Source organism: Symsagittifera roscoffensis, chromosome 6, assembly GCF_963678635.1.
Source record: "Symsagittifera roscoffensis chromosome 6, txSymRosc1.1, whole genome shotgun sequence".
NCBI lineage: Eukaryota > Metazoa > Xenacoelomorpha > Acoela > Convolutidae > Symsagittifera > Symsagittifera roscoffensis.
The window spans coordinates 43323461-43348573 of NC_087067.1; the positions used below are offsets into that span (position 1 = coordinate 43323461).

Sequence of the window (25113 nt, forward strand, 5' to 3'; positions counted from 1 at the left end):
TGTTCACTGGTAATATGAACCCAAATTTTTACTACATACTTGAAATTTCATCCCCTCTCATTGCGCTGATTACATAAAGACTCCTATCAAAACAGATATTTTATTTTATTTTGATAAAGCTTGGATCAGTTCTTCGATGTATGTTCTTTTTTCCTTCAATTTAGTCTTCCAAAAAGTTATCAGAGCGATTGTGAAAGTAGCTGAGCAAAAAATTGAACAAAGGCATTTCCTTTTGAGAAGATGAAAGAAAGATGTTCCTTGTTTTCAAAAAAATCTCAAGGAATTACAAGTGCATTTACATTTCATTAACGCAAGAAATTTTTAAAGTTGGTTAGTTAAAAAGTTTTACTTACCCAAAATTTTCTTTACCAACAAAAAAAACAAAGAAAGTATGCTCTTAAAGTGATATTGAGTTGTGTTTTCTTACCCGTTCTACCAATATTTTAAATGGAAGTTTCCTTCGCTGATGGAAACTCATTCATTACGCCTTCCAGTTTACATTCCGACAACCAACAGCAACAACAAATTCAACGACAACAAACAAATAATCAGCAGCAACAGCAACAAACCCAGCAAGCAGGGTTTAAATCATGGGTCACTGAACGAATCCAATTATTGCAAAGCAGCACAAGTAGCAACAATTTATCACATCCATCGTCTTCCAATCGAAAGCGTCAAAATGGGTTCACTTCATCTAGTAAAAAATCGGCTAAGCTGACATCGTCTAACGGGTCAGAATCGAGTAGTCATAGAAATGAGGGTGTTTTTTCTAAATGGACCAGAAGGTTCCAGAACTCTTCACGTGGAGGGAAACATGCTGTGATTTTGTTTAAGGAGGAGATTGTGTTCCGGAATCTAGACCCGGCCACTTACTTCGAGGACAACAAGCGGAAAATAGGTGAGTATTCCATTTGAAACTAAAATAAAAAAACGAAAGCTGCATTCCTGCTTATTTATACTTGCACGAAGACTTGGGAAAATCAATGTAACAAATATAGCAGGTGGATTTTCTATTCTTCGGACATCATTAAATAAAGAACAAATAAATTATAAAACTGATTTTAGTTTATGTTTACTTGGATGTGCAACCTTCTTTGATGCAAAAAACACTGAAGAGACAGACCCAAACTTGGTTTAAGCGATGATCTTTTTGGTACTCCTTTTGAAATCTATAGCCTGACAATAGCCATTTTTTTTCGGAAAATATACCGTTTTTACTCTTTTTGTTTCAATATATCAACTTTTGATAATCTGCAGATAGAGGATTGGTTTTTTGATTCCCAAAACCTGTTTCTCTAAGCTGAATGGCAACGGAACGAAAAAAGAATAACAAAAAAACAACACTTCAGAAAAACTTTAAATGTTTTTTTTTCTAGTCATTGATTTCATTAATAGTCGAAGCGAAGAGTGATCTTTTTTCAACTTCGACATTACTCAGAGTTCAATTTTTGTGATAAACTGACTCGGAGAAAACTATTTTCAAATAATTTTTCGGAAGGCTAATCACAATTGACAATATATTCAAAGGATATCATCCTCAATCAATCCCCGACCAATTTTATTAAAATTTCTTGAAATCCTGTAAAAACTACTTATTAATCTATTAAACTACTACAGGGAAAGATGAGCTGTTAATCTTTTCCGCTTTTGAGCGATCGGAACAATAAACACATAAAATAGACTCTTCTCACAACTGATTGTAATTTCATCTAGCTAACTTTATTAAAATAGGCTCATAAAAACAAAAGCAAAGAATATTATAAAAAACCGAGGATATTCAGTTGCTGTGAAAGACATGAATAAAATTCCGACAAGGATAACAAAAAACGTTTTTTTTTTCCAAATTGTGTCGCTTTTTTGCCTGATAGTATAAGAAAATGAAAACAAAAACCTAGAAGTTGGGCATATTTGATGACGAATTAGGCACTGTAACTACATTTTTTTTTCAAAAAAAATTTTCAGATTATATTTTCGTCCACTTTTCGATACAATTATGTTCAATTATAATCCATTATTTTTATTCAAAGTTTCTAATTCATTAGTTTTGCACAAAAATCCATTATAATCGATGATAATTGATTGTAATCCCTTATGTTTGTCTACTTTGTCTTCGAAATTGCATCTAAATTGCTTATAATTTATGCTTTTTGTAGACGCTGGTTCCTATGAAAAAAGAGAAAAATGGTTTTAAAGTTTTCCAATCAATTTATATTTATAAGGTTTTTTTTTTCATTTCTTCCCCATTAAAGTTGTTTTGTGGTGCAAATTTTAAGCTTTTTAACCACCAAAACATCAGTATATTGATTTAGTTTCATGATTGATTCGGAGGATTTATTTTTCTTCTACCGAGGTAATCTTTCCACTAATATGAAAGGATCTCTTTGAAACTTTTGTTTTTAGGTAAAACTCTGTGTTCAGATGAACCAAAGTGTTCAAGATATCTCTCATTTAGAGATTTTCTTATTGACACAAAAATAATAATCAATTACAAATCCTTTAAACACCAAATTTTGGTAATTACAATCAATTATAATTGTCAAAAAATCATCATAGTAATCCGTTATAATCGATTATTTACGCGGGAAGGCTTTAAAATGAAGTATCAATCGGCCCATTTTTATGATTTCTTAGTACCTGATTCATTTTGCGTGTAAAACACTGAAAAAACTTTTTAAAACTAAAGCTCACCCAAAGCCGTTTTCCTCCATATTTTCAGTGGTCGGAACAACAAAACTGGTTGAATCGGAGCAGAGCTTTGAAGGTTTTAAAAGTAAATTTAAGTCACTTATACGAAATTAGGAAATTGGTTTGAGTGTAACAAACACCCCAAGCATAGATCTTCCTTCACCTTCTTCGAACGACGGAACAACAATTAACTTACGTTCACATTTTTTTCAAAGGGTTTGAAATTTTGTGATGAAACGTACAATCTTCCCCACAAAGTGACCAACCGTAAAACATCCCCCCTAGCAACGTATTGCTTTGAAAACAAACTCTGTATAAATACGTATGCGTTTTGAACAAACGCACTAATAAAATTAGTTGTTACACTTTTTTATGTAGGACTGCATTTGAGTTCTGTTAATTAACCCAAATAAAATCTTTTAAATCAATTTTGTCTAATAAAACAGTTAACTTTTAAAAATCTAGGCTATACTCTCATTGTACCTTGAACAAAGAAATTTAAAAAACTAATCGATTAACTAAAAACTTTTGGCTAGAGAAAATATAGAAAACTGTTCTTCACTTAGCTATCTATAGCTCTATTAGTTGTAGTTTGGATTCCAAAAAACTCATTAGTCAAAAAAATTTTGAGTTTTTTTCTGTTTTCATACTAAATACGAATATATCTCCAACGACTTTAGATGTATTCTTAGTTTCAAAATTAGTTTTGCTGTTATTTCTACTCTTTCTAGCACTTCGAAAAAATTTATTGGGAACATGGATAAAAAATTGATCAAAAAGATTTTTTTTCTAATTTTTTGTTTTTTTTTCTCGAAATTTTTCCTTAAATCAGAATATTTTTTCTGCGATTCTGCGCTCTGAACTTTTGTGATATTTGCACAGAAACTGATTACTCTTGTTACTTCTAATTGTTGTGTTTTTAAATATTTTGAATTTTTTCAAGATTTCGTGTTGGTGTATGAGACGAAGGGCAGTACCAGTGAGAAAGACACGGAGAAGAGGAGGAAGGCGGGCAGGGATAAATTCTTCTCAGAACTTGAAAGACAGGGACTACAATTGGAAGAGGTCAGTATCAGCTATTACAACATAAATCTATACCAAATCTCATGTTCGTCAAATAGAAGCATATTCGCGTGCGGTTCTTATTCCTCCTATCTGAAAGTTGTTTTCATAGAGATATTTCTACTTCCGCGAAATGTAAGTCATAAAATGGTGACTTAGTTCCTCGCTCTTTTTTTCCGAGCTTTTTTTGTTCAGTTCGAAATAATTTACGTTTTTTTGTTGCGTTCTTTGTACTATGATTTTTCTTTTCTATTTGTTTATAATAAATATGGTTTCATTTTTAAAAAAAATGTCAAACAATTTAGCACCGGTTGGCCAAGAGTTGAATAGTACCAAAATGAATCGATTAAAAAACGTTGGCACCCCCATAAAACCCCACCCCCACCCCACTCCCGTCAGTGTCGCCGACTACAGAATTCAGAATTTTTCAAGTGTTATCTATCCACGTCAGTTTAGTCTGGAAAAAATCTGAACAAAAAACTAAACATTAATTTTCCTTTTAGGTAATAGATGAAGATGGCCAGCAGCATTGCACAGTGTACGTCAAAGTGCACGTTCCTTTTGAGGTGTTATGTCTGTATGCAGAGGAGCTTAACATGCGGGCACCACTTCAAGTAGGTCACTGCATGCATCTTGAATTATGGTTATAAAGCCTGATCTTTTAAAAGTCTTTTTGAACGTTGATATGAAATTTGTACAGCCAGAAGGGGATTAAGGGGGAAGGGGGGAGGTTGCGGGTGCAAATTCTCGTCTCTCTTCAAGCTTTCGACCCCCTGGCCCTCCAAAGGGTCCCCCTTTGGTATTATTTTTGATTTTTTTGGTTAAAACCTTCCAAAAAGTACCTTAAAACGTCTTTTATGCCAGTTTTTTTCAAAAAATTGCCTGCAGCGCAAATGCGGTCAAAATTTGGTCTTTTTTGTGATTTGGGAGAGTTTAGATCAAGCAATTTAGTCGACCAAAAAAAAGATCGACTTTAAATTTGCAAAATAACATCAGGCATTAAATAGGGCAGGAACGCGTAGAGACGTTTGAACGCCAACAAAATAATGGTGTGTGCAGGATTTTTTTTGGGGGGGGGGGCGAAAGATTTTTCTATTATCTAAAATTTCTATTCTTTATGGTCGTCGAAATAAAATTGCTTTTCCGAGCTCTCCCAAAACATTCTAAGGACGCTGTTTTTCGTTTTTTTGGGCCTGCGCTATCTCTCTCGAGATTGCTACATTCTGGCGCCGAAATGTTGGTTGGTAATAAAAGTAACATATATAACAGAGTAATCGTAATTTGAAAAAATCTTGGCAACCTGAGTTAAAGTATTGGTAAATTAAAAAAGGATAGTTAAAAATTACAAAACATTAGTTGATACAAACAGTTATCTACAAGGCCATACACGAAAACTCAGATACTTAATACTATCATAAATCAATTTCAAACCGGCTAACGACTAATTGAAAATGAGAAAAGTTTTACAAAAATGCTTTTAGATTGAGCGCTTTTAGATCTCAGCAGCTCTCACACTTCTTATGGTACCTAGTGAAGAATTTCCATCCCCTGAATGACTAACTCAGCGGTTAGCATGTGCGCATATTGTACGTCGGAATGAATCTTTTTGCAATAACCCGGTAGGCGGTGGGGGGCATAAAAAACTCGGCTCTTTTCCAGTTTCCCACCCCCTCGTAAAATAACAAAACATAGCTCTTCAAAAATTGTTCGCACGGCATTTTCATGAAAAAAAATGTTGTAGAACTTTTTTCAATTGTTCACGCTGACATGTTTTAAGGCAGTTTATAATATGAAACGTCATTTTTAATAGTTTTTGATTTTTTTTGAATTTTATTGAATCTCAGAAAAAAAATCAAGAGGGACTGGAAAGGGTCCCAAAATTCTTAAAAGCCTCCGTGTCGAAGGTAGAGATGAAGATAGCTAAGCTTTAAGCTTTCAATGACATGGAAATTGAAAAAAAAGTCAGTCAATAAAAACACGATTTGTTTCAGCTCGCTTCACAAGATGATGACGATATCCATGGTGTGACGGTGAGTTCAATTAAAGTCAGTTCAAAAAGTGCCATTCGACGCTTGGTGGCATGCAAAAACTGGGACCATTTTGAAAAGCGGCAACTTTGAGAAAATATTGCTAAAAAATATTAGTTCAAAATGATTGATTTATCAATTCACAACAAACTCGTGCTGAAAGAATGCAAGTTAGATAATTTCTTATACGTAGAAAGTTATAGAACTAAACAAAAAAGGCATATTAGACAGTCATAGTCAAATAGGTTATCTGGAAAACAATTTTTTTTGGAAAATGACTGGAAAAACAAAAAAAAATCAAATCATTAAAAGTTTTTTTAAAATTTTAAACATTTTTTCTATTTTATGTAGATATTTTTCGATTTTTTGAAATTTTGATGTCCCAAAATAGCGCAAAAAATTTAAAATTTAGCTTTACTTGAGTAAAACTAAGTTTTCGCGGCTTAAATTTAGCTTAAATAAGCTATTTTAAGCCTGCACGCTCACCTTATAGACCGAAAAATCAAACAAATTCCAACCGTTAAGCAATTTCAAAATTTTTTAGTGTCTTTCCAATTGCTACTGAAAATGTTTTAATGTGACATATAATTCGACTTATTGGGAAGAGTATTTGTGGCACCTGATTTTGCTTGGTAAACGAAAAAAACTTAAACACCCGAATACAAAGTTCCTCCACATTTTTCAAATGGTTGGAACAATAACCAAGAATGACCGGTTTCAGTGCAACTGGCAAAAGATTTCTGACTGCAAATTGAAAAAATATATACTCGAAACCTGAGAAGATAACTTACAAAGCAAAAAAAGAAGAACAGGATTTAAATTGAGTAAGAAAATAATTTTTTTGTTCTTTTTTTTAGTCTAATGAAAAAAACTTCAAAAATTATGAATTTCTGAATTGATCTGTAAACGTTTAAAACTTTTCTCTCATACTTCACATTAAACAACGTCTACGAAAAGCGTAAAATATAAGCAATTCGGACGCAAGGCCGGAGACAAATGGGCAAACAAAAGGGATTATAATCGATTATTATCGATTATTATCAAAAGGGATTATAATCGTTTATTATCGATTATGATGGATTTTTTGTGCACACCATACGAACTAGAAACCGGTACTAACCTCATAATATATTCGATTATTAACGGTTGAAACTGGATGCGGGAGTCGATACAAAAAAATTGTTGTCCAATGAAAACATAAGCCACCTGTGAGTTGGTAACCTAAAATACCATGTAGAATTCGTCAGAATCATTCTCAAGACCGATTGTCAAATGTGAAACGTTGTTTAACATAATTTGGGTTCTTTTAGAAACAAGACATTTCGTATGCCGAAAGGGTAAGTTCTATCAGTCTATAGTCTGATATAAATATTTCACGGACAAAGGGCAATCTGGTTTATTCTTCTTTTTTTTTCTACTCGCGGATCTCTTCAGCCATCTTCCTATTGTATTTATCTTTAAAGAGAAAATCCGATGCTATTTGCAAATATTGTACTTATTAATAAATCTTCTTACCTTTTACCATTAAGAGGGAAAAGCTAAACAGATCCTCTTACTCTAACTGTCATCATCACTTTTCTTAATCTTTTCACTTCACTCTGTAATTTTTTAAATTCCGTGTTTCACTGCATATAAGGCCCCTTCACTGACTAGAAAACTTTTCACAGATTTGAGGGGGAAGAGACAGAGATCATAAGTCGAGAGGGCCCTTAAGCCGTGAAATACAGTAACTCTATTATCCGCCATATTTTCATCAACATATTCATGGTTACAAGTCACTTTTTGTGATATAAAAAAGTGATATATGCTTTCAATCTTTACTTCGAGATCCATTTAACATCTTTTAAAAATAGAAAAAAAACGGCTAACAGAAAGTAGTTATTCGCTTACACTAATGTCCTTGGTGACTTTGCGATTAGTTCACTTTAAAGGCGGTTATGTCCATACATGTCCATACATTATGTCCATAAACAGCCACGTTCTCGCAATGTATAATAGTGCGGCGGAAGTTGAGCGGCTCAATTACATAAAACGTCAAGGGGTCAGCAAATGGATCTAAAGTGGTTCAGATTACATAAGGAAATATGAGTGTTGTAACAATCGAAAATGGTTCAGTAAAAGAGTGTCAAAAGTGAAGAGAGACTAAAATAAAAACAGCTCTGGATTTTCCGGTAGCAATTTAACGTATCTTTAGTAAACTGCTGAAAACAAAGAAAAAATATAAAAATTAAATGTTTTTTTTTTGAAATTCTACCTAAGTCTATCAATTTTTGATATCCTTAAATATCTTAACGAAAGTTGGCTAAAATATTGTCAACAGTTTAGCGTGTTTTATAAAAAGATTCCGTCTGTTTTTAAGCCACAGTTTTAACCTGCTTCTTTTTTCTCCATATAGTTTCATCTTAGAAAATTTTCACACCAAAAATTTTTATTCTCGTTTTATTTTATCCGGTTGTTAGTATTTTTATTCAATTTATTCAATAATATTATTCAATGTTATCGGGTTGCTAGTATTATTAATCGCGAAATTCAATTTTGATTGCTATTGGTCGCTACTTTGAGAACAAAGATCAGACAAAAACTAGAAAAACGCAATCTGGTTTAAATAATCAGGTCGAAATTAGATATGGTGTTTTTCAAAAAGTTCGAGCGAATAGCTGAAAAAAATATATTGAAATTAAAAACTCCAATTGCCTATTTAGGCTGGTTATGTCTGGAAAAGAACAAAAAAATGAAAAAAAAAATTATACAAAATCAGTAAAGTAGAAAAAACTTATTTACTAATTAGGTTGGTTATTGACCTCGAATTTCAAATAAAAATATGTAAATTGTTATGGAGCGATGAAATTGGCTCCAATATTTCAATCACAATGGCAACGATAGAACATTTTTACTAATTTGATCTTTTTTGGTATTTCAAGGTGAAATAGCGCATGATCTAAAAGAAGACTAAGGCCCGACCCCCAACCTAGCGTCGCTTCAGAAAAGCGATTTCTCTGGAATTAAACTGCTATAAAACAGCATTTTTAAATGTGAATTAAGGTTTTGCGCTCAAAGTTTTTCCGGGTTGGTGCAAAAAAAACCTCAAAAAATTGAGACTAACGCAAACAAATAACGAAATGAAGCGTATTCCATTAAGAATTATTGAGTCTGTGTCAAATTTTTAGTCATAAGCAACCAAATTTTAAGTGCTATATTGGAATGCTCAAGTTTTTGGACTCTTAACTTGAGAATTACCTGGATACATTTCATTTAGTCTCTGTTTCAGCTAACGCATTAAAGCGGACTAATTTGATATATTGGTTTAACTTCCTAGACAGATGAAAGTTTGTGTGGCAGCAAATATTTGGTGTACAAATGTATAGGGTAAAGATGGTGGAAAAATTTTTTTGGAGTAAAAAGACAGGGCAACTTTTCAAACATAATTCTCAATTGAAGTCATCAGAAAAAAGTGTTCTTTTTATCATGCTTATTTAACTTCGTAAATGAATTTGATATCTATGTGTGAATTTCTGATAAATGGAATGGGAAGCCTAGAAAAACTGGGAAGCCACAATTGTGGCTGGAAAAAAAACCAATTCAACTAAATCAAAACAAAAAACCTTCAAGAAACCCAAGAGTTCTTTTCATAATAAAAAATCTAGCATGAATTCAATATAAGAGCATTAAGTTTGAAATCAATGACAAGAAACAACAATGTTACGACCATCAGGTGTGTTAATTGTATCGATCACAGCACAGCTATCACACCATCTTTTAAGTTACCTCCAAACGATTTCCAATCAATCAAGCAATCCCCCAACTAAACTATCTTTTTTCAAAATTTTCATTTTCTCACACAGATAAATTTGAGGTAAGTTTAAAATAAAACCAAATAATTCCGAAAACACCCAAATTTTTCAACTTAACAAGAAAAGACATTGTTTGACAATTTTTGAATCCGACAAGTCCCTCTTGGCGTGTATTCGAACCAAAATTCAACAATAGTTTCAAATTTCAACATGCTATGTATAATTTAAGACCTTTAGCCTTCTCGCACCTATCAACCTAACCATTATTCTTTTTCGCACTTTCGTGTATTTTTCTTAAATTTTCTGATGATGAAATACCATCTTTGTGTTTACATTGATCACAGATACTATTGAGAAGTTTTCATCTACAAAATGGTTGCTACTTCTTTTTTTATTGCACTGCCTTAAAAAATCCCGCAACTGTCATTTTCATATTCATAAAAACAATTTTGTTTTTCATAGATAACGAGAATGCTCTCTGCAACAAGGGCAAGTTATACGTGTTATATAATTCTCGAGTAAACAATTGTTGCGTTCGGATTAGTTAGAGCCGCTTTTACATCTTTTACATGTGGATCAGTGGTTGCAAAATTGATTGCTAAAATAGCAGAAGGTGGCGGAAAACAGAAAATACCTTGAAACAGGGGCGGATTCTCTCGAGAGTGGGGGCGGATTTTCAAAAGTTTTTCAAAAGTTTGTCAACTTTTTTTAGGTCGACCAAATTGGTTTTTCGAGCTCTCCGAAAATACTATAATGACCATATTTTGTCAAAGTTTTTCTGCGCCGCAGCCAAGTTTTTGAAAAAGCAGTTTGGAAAAAGTTTTTGGAAAAACTGCCGTTTTGGGGCGTTTTTTTGAAAAATTTTGGCCGAAAAATCGCGCATTTTTGGCGCGCGCTCCTCTTCAAAATTAGTATATATTGGCACCAAAGGCGCCTATACAAAAACTATAGGGTAGGTCGTCATATTGGAAGTCATAAACCAAAAAGGAAAGTGAGGCATCCGCCCCCGAATCCCCCTTCCCCTAAATCCGCCCCTGCCTTGAAAGCCGCCTTCATCGTCATTTCAAAAATCATATGCTTTTGCCATGGCTTTTAAATGTTACTTAAGCTGAATGGTTTTAAAAACGGTCCCAAAACAACAATTGGTAACCTTTAATGCGGTAAACATCACTTAACTTTGGGTTATTCAAGTGTGTAATGGCATAGAACTTGTATTTTAGCTGAGTATCCTCCCCCTTCACTAATTTGCGTCAACCGCTACATTTTGAAAAGACCAAAAAAGGCTGCAATTTACTTCTTTTGAGGAACCAATTAGTGATATTTAAATACCTCTTTGTTCGCTTCGCTGACAAACCTTTTGTCTATGCAAAATATCTTCTCGCCGAAAACGCACGCTAATGAAGAGCACATTAATGAGGTGCAGATCTGTTTTAAAAATCTAAAAGCTTCTAAATTGTTTTCGATCTATCTAAAATTTGTCGACATGGTTTTGGTAATTCGAATATGTCAAACTGTTTCTGATTACTCGCATTTATTGAAATTGTTTCTGATCATTCGAGTTTAATTAACTTTTTTGATTGAGGTTTGGCAGTTGACTCATAAAAAACAACTAAATCAGGCGAATAGTTTTAGAAAACAGTTACTTCATTCAGAAGAGCAGAAGTGTTTAATAAGAAACTAACAAATCTAGAAGTATATAGTTAGTTCCAAATTGTTGGCATTATCGGTGACCCTGAGCAGTTTAATCGGTTAAAAAACGGTTGTTTTAGGTTAGTTAGACTTTTTTGTATTGTTTTTGACGTGCTGTGCTCAAAGGAGAGACAAAATTAATTTCAGGCGTCAAAATGAGCAGTTTTAGGTTAATTAACTTGGTTAGAATCGTTGACCGAAAAGATATTACCAACAATTTGGCATTAAGACCTTTTATCCACGAGGGAATGGACCAACATACGAGCTGTACAGCTCATCACGGCGAACCGGTGTTGTGCCCCTACTTAAGAACTACATGCATTTTTTTTGGTTATTTTTATTAATTATAAAGTGTGTGGTGTGACGACGGGTATTGTTTCAGATTGACTCGCATCAGTGGAGTGCTCGGCTGTGGTCTCGTATCCTGCCCTGTGTGTCCAACCCCATGCTCACCTCCATCCCCCACCGACCCCCCGACTACTTCACTTGTCCCTTCAAAAAGGACAAAATATCAAAGTCAGTATTGGTATAATTGGATCTTGTTAACTACCCCCCCCCCCCACCCTTTGGTACCTTAAAACAGATCTCCCCCCCCCCCCCCCCCTATAAAGAAAGAATTGAACAGTCAAGCATATTCGAATTTGGTGGTACCTTGTAACGAATCCCCCCCCCTTTTGCAATAGAGGGGGGGGGGGGGGGGTGAACTGTTAACACGATCCGTATAATTAATAGCAAAAAGTTACACAGACAAAAATTTATTAAAAAGAGCAACTGAAATTTTTTGATAAAGTTTTGCAGTTCGAAATTGTTAGTTCAAAATTGTGTCTCAGGTTGCCTAAAAAACAAAATTGCATGCAAAAGATTGTCAAAATGTTTTGATTGCTCTTTGTAATTAAACTTGTCTATCCGAACACTTTGCAATTCTCTTTATACATATCAAAACCTTAAATACCACCAGAAGCGTGCCGAGGGGGGCCGGTTTGGAAAGCGACCCCCCCCCCCCCCTCCCTTCCCTCAAATCTGGTTTCCAATTTTTTTCAAAGGGCCCCCTTTGGTATAGTTTTAAGAATCCATTTTTTGCTAACCAACCTCGAATGTTTTCAAAAGGCGCCTTTGGCGCCAATATGAATAATATTGAGGGGGTGCGCGCGCCAAAAAAAAACGCAATTTTTTGGTCAAAACTTTCCAAAAAGTGCCTAAAAACGCCTTTTTTGGCCTGTTTTTTCAAAAATTTGTCTGCGGCGCAAAATTTTTTGTCAAAATGGGGTTTTCATAGTGATTTCATAGTGATCAGAAAATCAATTTGGTCGACCTAAAAAAAAGGTCGACAAAATTTTCGAAAATTTTTGAAAATCCATCCCCCCTCGAGAAAATCCAAGATCCGCCCCTGCAAAAATACATACAGGTGGCATTACATACAACAAAACCACAACGCGTCCAACATTAGATTACCATGAAATCCCCTTACAACCTTTTAAAACCGGAGTTTAGGAAACAACTTTCCATTTCATTGATTTTGGTCTTGGGGATAAACAAAAAACAGTGTGAAATAAAATCTTCTCCGGTGGTCCTTTTTCAATCGAATTTTTGTTCAGATTGACATAAATGTGTCACAATATGCAATAAACTTTACAAAAAAAAACAATATAGTTTTTTGAGTTTTTCGTTTAAAAATGTGAAATATTTGATGATTTTAGGTATCACGGCTCTGACCAGCAGCAGACCTTCTTCACAGTCAGACATAGAATCAGAATAGTAAGCTTCTAGTTCTTCTAAAACACCATGTTATAAATGCGCAAATTGTAGAAGCCAAAAAAGTTTTCGAGATTTTTTTATATTGTGCATAGTTCTCACTTCAATAAAATGATAGTTGACATTTTTTGACAGTACTACTTGTACTTATTTTGTGCTTAATTCTCATTTCATTTAAAATGATAGTTGACATTTTTTGACAGTACTACTTGTACTTATTTTGTGCTTAATTCTCATTTCATTTAAAATGATAGTTGACATTTTTGGACATTAATGGCTGTACTTAATTTGTGCTTAGTTCTCATTTCAAGTAAAATAATTTTATTGAAATTTAGTGTGATCTTATTGTGAAATGTTTTCTAGGCGTATGAGATCCTGCAGAACACGTACTATGGGACGAGGTCACGTGCCGAGATAGGTGTGAACAGAATGGTGCAAGAGAAGTACTTCACAGCAGCCTACCCACCTCATGATGTAAGACACTATGGTATCCAGGAGGCAATTACGTAATCTCTGATAAATTACGTAACTCTTCTTCATGATATTCTCTGAATGCTCACTGAGTTTTTTTTATCCGGACTAACACTTTCTGTCATTCCAATTTTTGACTTTGTAACATTGGTCGGCCTGGAAGCGTTTTCAAGTTAGTTTTCAGCTAACCAATTAAACATTTTTCCTTAAATTTGGAATGGGAAAAAAAATTTTTTTCGGTAATTTCACCATCATAGAACAATGGCCAACTGTCATCTAATTGCTCTCGTTTTGTTCTAGGGATCCTATCACCTGCCGGAGTACTTTGTGCCGGAGGAGCACCTGAATGCGAGACAGATCCTGTACAAGTACTGGGCCAGTTGGGGTATGTGGTACAGGTACCAGCCTCTGGACCATGTCAGGGAGTACTTCGGGGAGAAGATTGCCATCTACTTCGCATGGCTAGGTCAGTATAAGGGGAAGCAGCAACAGTTCTTCGTAAGCGACCTTTGTTCGAGTATACAAAAAACGACGATTCGATAAATAAATAATACAGATTAGCTCGTGAACTTTAGATCTATACAAGGTTTAAATGAAGACGTCCTCCTGGTGTTTTTTTCCGACCATTGGAAATGTGGAGGAACTTTGTATTTGGGTGTTTTAGTTTTTTTTCTTTTTTTTCCACGCAAAATCAGGAACCAAAAATAACCATCATAATGGGTGGAGTGATATATCAAATCAAACGACTCTCTTTTGAACGCCTTGATTCGAACGAAACTAAAAACTTTTCAAAAAGTTGTCGCAGAGTCGAGAAAAAAGGTTCAAAATTTTTGACTGATGAGTCGAATTTCGAGCGAGTAAAGAAGGCGAGCAGACTTAGTATAGAAGAATACGCCATGAAACTTCAGTTGAACTCCAGGAGAATTATTTTCGAAGTTTCTTAGAGCCATCTTTGGAATAAAAAACTTCAAAATTTTAAAACAATTACTGCAAAAAAATGAAAAACAATTTGAGATATTTTTTGATTTTTTTGTTTATTTTTGTCTTTTTTCTACTAAAACCGTTGCTCGTTTTGCCTATTCTACTAAAACCTATTAACTTAATTGTCAAATTTAACTAAAATTAGGGTTTTGGTCAGATACTTTTATCACACAACTCGCAAAAAAACAATACTAACTTGAAAAAAAAACATGAAAAAGTAATTTATGTATTTTTTAGAATATGATCGGATGATCTGTACTACTTGCACAACAACGGCTATCCTTGTTTTCGTTTTTCTTTTTGTTTTCCGCGCAAAACAGGTGCGACAAATAATCATCGGAATAGGGAGAGGTGTATATTATAGTAAGGCCCTTTCAGTCGCGATTCGAACGACCCTAAAGGATTTTTAAAAAAGTTTCCCAGTGTTGAGAAAAAACCGGTTTGAAATTTTTTTATTTTTGATCCAAATTTGAGCGAATAAGGTGACCGAGCAGGTTTACTTTTGTTTTACAACCAAAAATATTTACCGCAAGTAGTTATCGTAATAAACGAAGTGATATATCATATTAAAGCCCTTTCAGCCCTGATTTGAACGACATTAAAAATTACAAAACGTTGTCCCAGTGTCTAGAAATACCCGGCTTCTTAAAATTTTTGAGTTTTAGTCTAGTTTCGAGCATTTTTTTGTCATTTTTTTTACTAAAGCCGTTGTTCGATTGGCCTATTTTATTCTGACTGTTGAATATTCTTAAAGTCTGGGTTTTCGTTAGTTTCATTTATCTCGCGACTCATTTATCTCACAAAAATTCATCAGTAATTAAAAAAAATACATTAAACAAATTTTTTTTATATATTTATTTAATTCCGAGTATGGTCGGAACATTCTGTATCACTTTTTGTAATAAAAAATTGTTGTTTTTTCGCCTCAGGTTTCTACACGGCGTGGTTATTGCCGGCTGCCTTAGTGGGTCTCATAGTGTTCGTGCTCAGTGTAATATCACTCAATCACAATCCAGTCGCGTAAGTCTTCAACTTCAGCCTAAAATCGATAAAAAAAACCTTTTGATTTGATAAATTAAAAATGAATTTGATGGATTAAAAATTGACTAAAAAACTTGACTTTTTTGTTCGTTTTAGTCAGCAGGTTTGCGATGAAGACAACTCGTTCAACATGTGTCCCCTCTGTGACGCGTGCGCAACATGGAAACTGTCCGAGAACTGTCTCAACTCCTGGGTGCGTCCTGCTATTTCAAATCTAGCCAGCAGAAGTTTCTTCATTGCAAAGTTTTATTCCAGCCGCCAAACGTGGGCTCAAATTTGTATCGAGAAAATAATATGTTGCAAGCCTTTGAACTGCAATAAAAAATTTCTTTTTTTTGGGAGTTGAAAAAAAACGGCTGGGAGTATATTATTGTCGTTTTAAGCTAGTAAAGTGGGTTAAATTTAATCTTCATACGTTATCTAAGCTATGGCGACTTGATTGATTTTACTCCCCAGCACCCCAAACAGCAAAAAAAGGAAAAGTTTTGAGCATTCTTCTCAAATTTGATAGGTCGGTCTTGGGATTGAATCAATACGAGGCCTTTTCAGTGACAAGAGCCTAGCTATGTTATTAAACTCAAAAATATCGTCATTTCCTAGTTAAGTTGACTACTTCTGGGAGTGCTGTTGTTTCAGTTGGCGTATCTGTTTGACAATGGCTACACAGTCTTCTTCGCCGTCTTCGTCTCCTTCTGGTCTGTCCTCTTCTTGGAGTACTGGAAGAGGACATCAGCTGTACTCGCTCACCATTGGGACGTGTTCGACTTCGCACCCCTAGAAGTCAGTATCTCGGTGACCGGCAAATAAGGCGACAGCCGTTAAGGCGACAGCCGTTAAGCCGACAGCCGTTAAGGCGACAACCGTTTTTCATGGGACTTTAAGACGACGCTAAACGCAATTCGCCAAATTGTCTTTCTGAAAAATATACTGCTCATTTCACATGTAATAGTGCTTATTTGTCGCCTTAAGGTCCTGTCGCCTTAATGTACTGTCGCCTTATTTGCCTAGCACCCAGTATATTATCATCATGCTTGGAGGGCTTCTCTTGAAGAGTTGTAAAATTCAATAAAGTCGTTGATGCGTTCAATTCGTTCCATAATTTTTGTATTGTATAATTTAGTTTTTTACTAACAGAAATAAATCAATTCAAGATCAAAGTTACCATTAGTGTTTTTCAGATATTCCCCCGCTCCCTTTTTAGGCTTTAAAAAATAATATTTTTGTTCAATAAAACAACCGAGTTTATAAACGTGAATTTTTTCACGCAACAATTTGAGGATTTACAATAGGATGGTACATATATTCTTTAAAACGAAGGTAAATATGACAGCAAAATATATCGGCAGGAAACATGAAAAACGAAAAAAGAAAAAATACTATCTTTATTTATTGTTCATCATTATTTCAGGAAAACCCCCGCCCCCAGTATGCGGCCTTGTCGACTGAGATGCGGAAGAATCCGATCACGAACCAACTGGAGCCATACTTCCCGGAGAGAGTCAGAACCGCTCGCATGATCTCAGGCATATCTGTTCTATTCATGATGGTATGTATACTTAATAGCCTTTAAGGATGAGCATTCCAAAAAAGTGTTTTAAAATAACATCAAAGATCCTCAAAATCGACTTTTAGTAAGAATCGAATTTACAAGTTCTGTTAGTTTATTCTCTTTAAATTATTATGCAAAAAAATTTGCAGATGATTTATTAGTATCGAACAAAGATGTGGAAGAATTTTGGATAGGAAGTTTGTAAGTTTTTGATTGCCTAGGAATACATCAAACAGATTGCAGAAGTGATTCATAATCATATGGCAACTTGAAAAAGTTAACATGTAATTGAGTCTGAAAAATACAATGTGGAAAACTGAGACCTTTATTCCAATAGATAAAAATTAGAAGCTGAGATTTTTTAAATTAAGAATCCAGGTCTATTTTTAGTTTATTTTTTTCTCAGAGCAATATAGATTGTCGGCATTTTCTGATTTAAGCGTATTATCACTTCTCATGTCGAATGTAAGCACATGGCGAAGCGAAACGGAACAAGCAATCGTTACAGGCTAATGGAATTTTAAGCGCCTCGCATTCCCTATTTTTAAATTCGTTTTCTCAATTTTGCCATCATTTTCTATGATATTTGCCTGCATCCGTGGATTGCCTGCATTTTCAAACTCTCATATTTGATCTTAGGCGTTAGACAAAAAATTGTAATTACTAAAACCTCCTTGACGCCCTGTCAAAAAATACCATGTAAAAAGATCATGTACCGAAACTGCCCATGCCATAGCATCACACGCCAGTTCAAAAGATCTACGAATGATAAGGAAGCATATGGCTGAGACAGAATCAGATATAAATCTAAAGTCATGAGAATCGCACTTATAACGAACAACACGAAGACAAGATAATAAATTGGAACAAGGTTGCCCGGAATGTTGCGACTGCCCTTTAAGATCTATGGGGTTGTGTTCGCTTGAAAAGATTTTGATGAAACTTTCAAAAAAATTTAAATCGAAAGTCTTCGAAAGTTGGAACAAAATCATGTGTTAAATTGAAAGTAAATGCCAATCAATTCATTTCATTGTCTCATGATTGAACTAAATGAAAAATCACTAATGAAATATTTTGATGGGAAACCTCTCAGGCAAGGCAAACTGTAACTATTGTTGGCAACCAGAAATTTTGCAAAACGCGTGAAAAAAAATGCAACACACTGACGCTGCAGTAAGTATAGATATCTGAAAAAGACCAAAAAAACTGATCACTTCTGGGGCGATATAATTTCAAGTAATCTGGAGATTTGGCAGAGCTGAAGGCATGAGGAGCAGAAGCTCTCCATTATATCAGAAAATAAAAAAATCAGCCAGGAAACAACCTAACCCGACACACAGACTGATTGTTGCAGCTAATTTGCATTAAAAAGAAAACGTTGCCAACATAAATCTCGCTAACATATCTTTTTTGGTCACGCGAACAAATAATGGAGTGAAATCCCAATAGGAGAACACGGGTTAAAATTGAATCCCAGTCTATCATTACCCGCATTCTGTTTTTCGGCTAAACTGAGAACCTAAATAAACCGCAACCTCAACCTTATAATTGCAACAGAACTTTGCTTGTAGACAAAAACTTCAAACTTTAGCCCAATCAATTCTATCAGTTCTACACAAATCAATCATAAATTTTTTTTTATCATTTAATAAATTGGGTATTTGGAGACAACAAATTGCTTAAGGAGATGTTCCGAACAATTTTTTTTTATTCTTTAACATCAAAACACTTCAAATTAAAACGCTATGGTGTCTTTTCTTTATCAACATAATTCTAATTGAGAATGATTTCAATCAAGAAATTTCTACGGCAACTTTTGAAAATTTGAACTGTTCCATTTTTTTAACCATTGATTTAGTTCTATATAAAGGTGATGATTTTTGAATGCCCTCGTCCTGAGCCACTTGCGCTGTTCGGCCATACTCAAAATATTAACCAGTCATTTAGAAAATTAACTTAAAATCAATTAAGTTGGGCTGTAAAAGCTTGCTGTAATCGTCTTCAAAACTATCTTCCTCAATGTGAAAGTAAGTTTTAAAATTAAACGGTTTATTTTTTAGACTGAAAAATGTCATGGTCTTTCTGCAAACTTTGAAAGAACTTGTTATCTGCTAGTTTCAATTTAGGTTGTCTAAACCAACCAATAAGTCATTTGATGATTGAATGCAGTGATTTGATGGTTTTGATACAAAAAACTTGTATTCAAACAGCAATCTAACACTAAATTTTTTGAAAAATCGTTTTTTAATGAAAGTTGTACTAACGTGGAACAACATTTAACAACAATAAACTTGAGAATGCTCTGCATTTAAAACACTAAGGTGTTTTTTGCATAAGTTTTACAGTGGCAGCCTATGGAAAGATTACCTGGAATATTTTCAAGTTTATCTGACAAATAACGATGTTTTTTTTTCATTCTTTTTAATATAAGGTTATTAGATTATTCCAGTTTTTTTGTTTTGGTAATGTAAACACTCTTCATTTTTAATCTATAATTTTAAATAAATGATGTGCTTCTTTTTTGTTTTTTATAAGTTGGAATTTTTATTCACTAAAAACTACCATTGTTCACACGCTGTCGTGGGACATTATAATCTAGTTTAAATATTGGAGTGTACGATCATAAAATGGTTTTTTGAATTGAGAAGGTCTTCCCTTGGTTCGAGCAAAAGTTCTTGCTCAGAGTAAAAAATCATTGGTTTGTTTAGATCATGGTGGTGATCATTTTTGTGGCGGGAGTGGTGATCTACCGGAGTCTGATTGTGATTCCTCTGCTGAGCACGGACCTGTTCAGATCTCAGGCTTCCCTCATCGCCAGTGCCTCAGGAGCAGCCATACAGGTCATCCTCATCATGCTCTCCGCTCAGGTAACCAAGGAACTCATAAGAAATTTAGGTTTAAATTAACCTTTTCTTTGGTAAGGATATTGATGGTAACTTCCCAAATGGCATAATTCCCAAATGGCATAAAAATGGAAACTTTTCCCAAATGGCATAAATTTCAAGTTTTCATTGTAATTTAAACGTTTTCTATCAGTTTCTAACTCTAACATTTTGTCAGGAACGAAAGCATGTGAACAAGATTTGGAATTAATTGCTTCCAAACAAATTTAAGCCACAGGTTTGCCGAAAAAATTTGACCACAAGAAGCTTATTAATAACCGCAAGGTTATGCTTCTTGCTTTTGATAAAAAGTTCTACAAGTTTTTCACGATAAAATGTCAATCAACATTTGAATTGACAATTTGACTAATTTTCTCACATTGTTCACGAAAAAATTGTTCTCGATTTTTCCAAAGCAACTGTTGCATGAAATTTATGCCATTTGGGAAATATTTCATTTTTATGCCATTTGGGAATTATGCCATTTGAGACGTAATCATATTGATCATTCATGAAATAATTCAAATGTATCGTATCACATATGAAGCAGAAAAAAGTAACTTAATCAGAACCAAAAATTAATAATTAGGCACTGTAGTGAGATTTTTGACCCTCAGTTGATTGAAACTGGGAGGAGTTCGTATTTAGGGATTCGTATTCTAGGTATCGCATTTCACGTGCCTTCCATTTTTGCAGAAAAAAAAGTTTCTCCAAAGCGCCGGGGTCGGATTTATTTTCAGTGCATACTTTTGCCTCGTTAAATTTTTCTGTTGTCGAAATTATCTGTGGACATAATATCATTTCAATTTCAATACTATCGTACTTTCAGTTTTTTCATACTATCGATTTCAATCATATTCAGGGGCGTGTCTAGGATTTTCTTGAGGGGGTGATGGCGGATTTTCAAAAATGTTCAAAAATTTCGTCGACTTTTTCTTCTAGGTCGACCATATAGATTTTTCGAGCTTTCCCAAAGCATTAAAAAGACCGTTACGATCACATTTTCTGACCTTCAGCCAAAATTTTGAAAAAACAGGCCAAAAAGACATTCTTAAAAGGCGCTTTTTGAAAAACTTTGACCAAAAAATTGCGCTTTTTCGGCGCACGCTCCCCCCTCAAAGTTAGTATATATTGGCGCTAAGGGCGCTTTTAGAAAGTTTTTAAGGTCCGTCACCAAATATAGATATCTCAAAATAGTACAAAGGGGAAACCCTTTGGGTCAGCAGGGGGTCGAATCCCTAAAAGACGGCGTCCGACACCCCCCCCCCCCTAAATCCGCCCCTGATCATATTCATTGTATATCTTAACCCTTTGTTTTTTGCTCTCTTTATTCGATCCACTGAAAAACCAAGAAATTGTTCAGAAACGTGTAAGCGCCCAGCCCCTTGTTATCAGCAGAATCTTAAATTATTTTTGAAGGTGGCGCCTATTTGACTGTATGACGATTATAAATAATATGGTCTCCATAGTTGGAGGGAGGAGGCTGAAGCGTCAGATGCGGGTTTTACGTTCGTTAAGACGGTGGGGATTTATACGTCAGGTCGGAAGGGGTAGTCGCATGGTTCGGAAATTTGGAAGTTTTCAACTGATTTTGATTAGGTGTATGAGTTCGTGGCCGAGCGGTTCAACGACTGGGAGATGCACAGAACTCAGGAGGAGTACGACAACAACCTCACCTTCAAAGTGTTCGTGTTCCAATTCATCAACTACTACTCTTCCATCATATACATCGCATTCTTCAAGGGCAAGTGAGTATAGTATGCAACACACATGCACACCAAAATACCGCTCAAACAGGCGCCGATCTGAAATTTTCGGGGGGGGGGGGGGGGGGGGGGGAGGTGAACTTTCAGAAAAATATTTGAAAAATGTATTGACCTTATTTTTCGACGTATTTTATGTTTAACTCGTCTGGACAATTTCTTCAAAAATTGAAGGCGTTTTTTTTCATGGCAAATTTAAAAAAATGAATAAAGTTGCTGTTTTTTCAGATTTTTTTTTTTGATATGTTAACAAAAATTGATGCGTCAGTCAAAAATTTTATGCTTTGTTTCATGTCAGTCAGAAAAATTTGAAAAAAAATAAAATTCATTTTTTTATATAGTTTTTGGCACATAAACTGGTCGCAACATTCTGTCCTAATTATTTGATTCTTAGATTATTTTCTGTCACTCAGGTTCACGGGGTACCCTGGGCACTATGGGAGGATATTTGATATCCGGCTGGAGGACTGTCCCAATGGAGACTGTCTCATGGAGATGGCCACTCAGCTGGCTGTCATCATGGTCGGCAAACAAATCATAAACAACACCATGGAAATTGGGCTCCCGTGAGTGATTTTGTTGCCTGCTACCTAAAAATATTGCCTGATGTGACTGTTCATTCAAAACATGTATTTTTTGGGGAAAAACATTAACAGAAAAGGATGAACTTAATAAACGCAATCTTCGTGGAAAATTAATAAAAAGAACACACAACATCTCGATAGCCTACCTAAACTTCTCGATAGCCTACCAACATCTCGATAGCCTACCTAAACTACCTAATCTCGATAGCCTACCTAACCTAAATCCAGAAAAACAAAACGCAATAATTTAGGATCTAGGATTTGCTCGAGATGGGGGATTATCAAAAAATTGTCAAAAATTTTATCGAACTTTTCCTTAGGTCGACCAAATTGATTTTCCGAGCTCTCCCAAAGCACTAAAAATACCCTGTTTTGGCCAAATTTTCAAAAAAACAAACAGGCCAAAAAGGCTTTTTAGGCACTTTTTGGAACGTCTAGACAATCTAGCAATCCAGTCAAAATAATTCTACGTTTTTATTTTGTGACAGGCGCCTAAAGGAAAATTTTAAGGTCCGTCAGCGCCAAAAATGGATATCTCAAAATAGTACAAAGAGAATATTTGGGGGTTTATACAGGCAGGGGTCGGCAGGGGGTCGAATCCCTGATAGAAGGCGTCCGCCCCACCCCTCCCCCTTAAATCAGCTGGTGCATTGACGATTAATTGAATCTTTGAATAAAACAAAGTATCATATTTATTTTTCCGAAGTTTTTTTTGATATTTTTCGTTCAATTTTTTTAAATTATTTTTAATCATTTAGTTTATGGCTACATTATGGTGGTTTGGGCATCAATAAGCTACTGTGCTATAATGACCATAGTGAAAAATGGCTATCAGCTCGTTGTGATCTTCAGCATGGTGAAAAAGTGGTGGAACAAATGGATGAAGATGAGGTGGAGAACTACATTAGGCAGACGGGGCGGGACGAACGGCAATCCCCAGAGCATGTTGAACAAAGAGGGGGTGGACTCCACCTCCACCACCCAACCAGGGGGAGGGACAGCTGAGACAAGTGGGGCGGGTGCGAATGTGAAAACGGCCAGGCTGGAGGAGGATTACATGTTGCCGGAGAACGAGGGACTGTTTGAAGAATATCTGGAAATGGGTTTGTACTGATTTTGGCAGTTTTTGGCTGTTTTTGTACTGCTTTGTTAGCAGTTGTTCTAAGAGGAGCGGATTTTGAACAGTTCTTGATCGATTTTTGAATATTTTTTGAAAATAAAAAGCTGTTTTTGAACGGTTTTTAATAGAAAGAAAGTAGAAGAAAAGAATTCGCTTCTGCAAGAAATAAATGTCAGCAAAAAAAATAGCTGATAAATTGTGTTTAACTGCAACAATTTGGAAGAAATTTGCTTTTCTGAAGAAATTTGCATCTTTTCTGTGTGTTCAGTGCTGCAGTTCGGCTTCATCACCATCTTCGTGTGTGCCTTCCCTCTGGCTCCCCTCTTCGCCCTCCTCAACAACTGGCTTGAGATTAGAGTGGATGCTAACAAGTACGTCTGCCAAGTGAGACGCGCAGTCGCCGAAAGAGCCAATAACATAGGTATGCCATATCCACTAATTTGTGCTCAGATGGCCGAAAAAGCTCGAAAACTCGAAAAAAGTCGAATTTGCAGATGTTTTGCCACTTGTTAAGTCAGGCGATTCTCGATTTGCGTAATTTATTAATTGTTTTTTTTTTCAGGAATCTGGTATGAGATATTAGCCGCAATATCAAGAATCGCCGTAATTACCAATGTAAGTTGAATTTAATTTTTCAAACTTGTCGATGACAACTTTTTTAACAACAATTCAATTCAATCTTCCATATGTCAAAAAAAACTAACAAAATTTAGGGATCTACTTAACAACCCCCAACCCCCCCCCCCCCCCCCCCCCCTCCTATAACCAAAGAATTACCACCCCAAGAACGGGGTAGCAATTGTTAAGTAGGTTAAGTAAGTCTAATTTTCGACCAATCAGAATGTAGCAAAATCTCGATAGAATGCTCGAGTGTTAATTTACAGCTTTTATTCATATAGGGGTGGCAATTCTTTAGTAGATACCAAAGGGAGGGCGATTGCTAAGTAGATCTGATCCAAATCTAGAAACACCTTGTGCTTGCAGGCCTTTCTGATAGCGTTCACGAGTGACTTTATGGAGAAGACGTTCTACTCGTACACAATGGAGAGTGACCTGGAAGGATATGTGAACTTCACGCTCTCCGTCGCCCCCACCGAGTTCGACCAGAAACACCCGGAGTCAGCTGGATGCAGGTACAACAATACCGCACTCATGCAGGATAAAGATTGCCCCCTCCCCCTAAACGGACTAGGCTATAAATGAAGTTTTCTTACAATCAAATGTGATTTTAAACCTTTTTTGAAGAAACAAAAACAGTCCAAAAATGTTGTTTGTGATACCTTTTTGGAAATTCTTAACCAAAAAATTGTGTTCAGTGTGGCGTGTGCAAAATTCTTATGCATATGCATCGATATTACTATGTATTGCTTTTGTATACGAAAGATCCAGTTGGCGGCAAATTAAACGTATCATAGGGACCCTTTGGGGGCTATAGGAATCGAATCTTTGAGGGGAATCTGTCACAAAGGATGGTGTCCGCTTCTCTCAACCGCAACGCCACGGCGCTCTTCCCTATATCAGCCTCTGTCTATAATCTAATATTAGACAATCTGACATATTAAGTGCGTGACGCAAAAATTTCTTAGAAAGTTTGTGAGCCTATTTCTAGATCAACCAAATCTTTTTTGAGAACTGCTCAAGTTATATAGCTTGATCACTTTTTGCAAAGAAAACAAACACAAGGAGGGCGGAGGGGGTTTTAATCCATCTATATAT

The 25113-nt window shown here is 35.3% G+C and overlaps 1 protein-coding gene across 6 annotated transcripts in view; it reads left to right on the forward strand.

Moving 5' to 3' along the window:
• LOC134847551 (anoctamin-7-like) overlaps window positions 1-25113 on the forward strand; it is a 62323-nt gene that overhangs the window by 30733 nt on the left and 6477 nt on the right. For 3 of the 6 annotated variants that reach the window (XM_063864623.1, XM_063864622.1, XM_063864624.1), the window contains 20 exons: window positions 835-898; window positions 3629-3750; window positions 4251-4361; window positions 5739-5777; window positions 7085-7111; window positions 11637-11770; window positions 12952-13009; window positions 13370-13480; window positions 13778-13943; window positions 15388-15478; window positions 15596-15692; window positions 16136-16279; window positions 16908-17045; window positions 19757-19915; window positions 21530-21678; window positions 22107-22259; window positions 23130-23380; window positions 23666-23818; window positions 23960-24012; window positions 24382-24530. In XM_063864623.1, the coding sequence (XP_063720693.1) occupies window positions 835-898; window positions 3629-3750; window positions 4251-4361; window positions 5739-5777; window positions 7085-7111; window positions 11637-11770; window positions 12952-13009; window positions 13370-13480; window positions 13778-13943; window positions 15388-15478; window positions 15596-15692; window positions 16136-16279; window positions 16908-17045; window positions 19757-19915; window positions 21530-21678; window positions 22107-22259; window positions 23130-23380; window positions 23666-23818; window positions 23960-24012; window positions 24382-24530 (2369 nt within the window). Of the gene's footprint in view, window positions 1-376; window positions 899-3628; window positions 3751-4250; window positions 4362-5738; window positions 5778-7084; window positions 7112-11636; window positions 11771-12951; window positions 13010-13369; window positions 13481-13777; window positions 13944-15387; window positions 15479-15595; window positions 15693-16135; window positions 16280-16907; window positions 17046-19756; window positions 19916-21529; window positions 21679-22106; window positions 22260-23129; window positions 23381-23665; window positions 23819-23959; window positions 24013-24381; window positions 24531-25113 lie in introns of those variants that run through there. The other 3 variants (XM_063864620.1, XM_063864619.1, XM_063864621.1) reach the window with 2 other exon arrangements.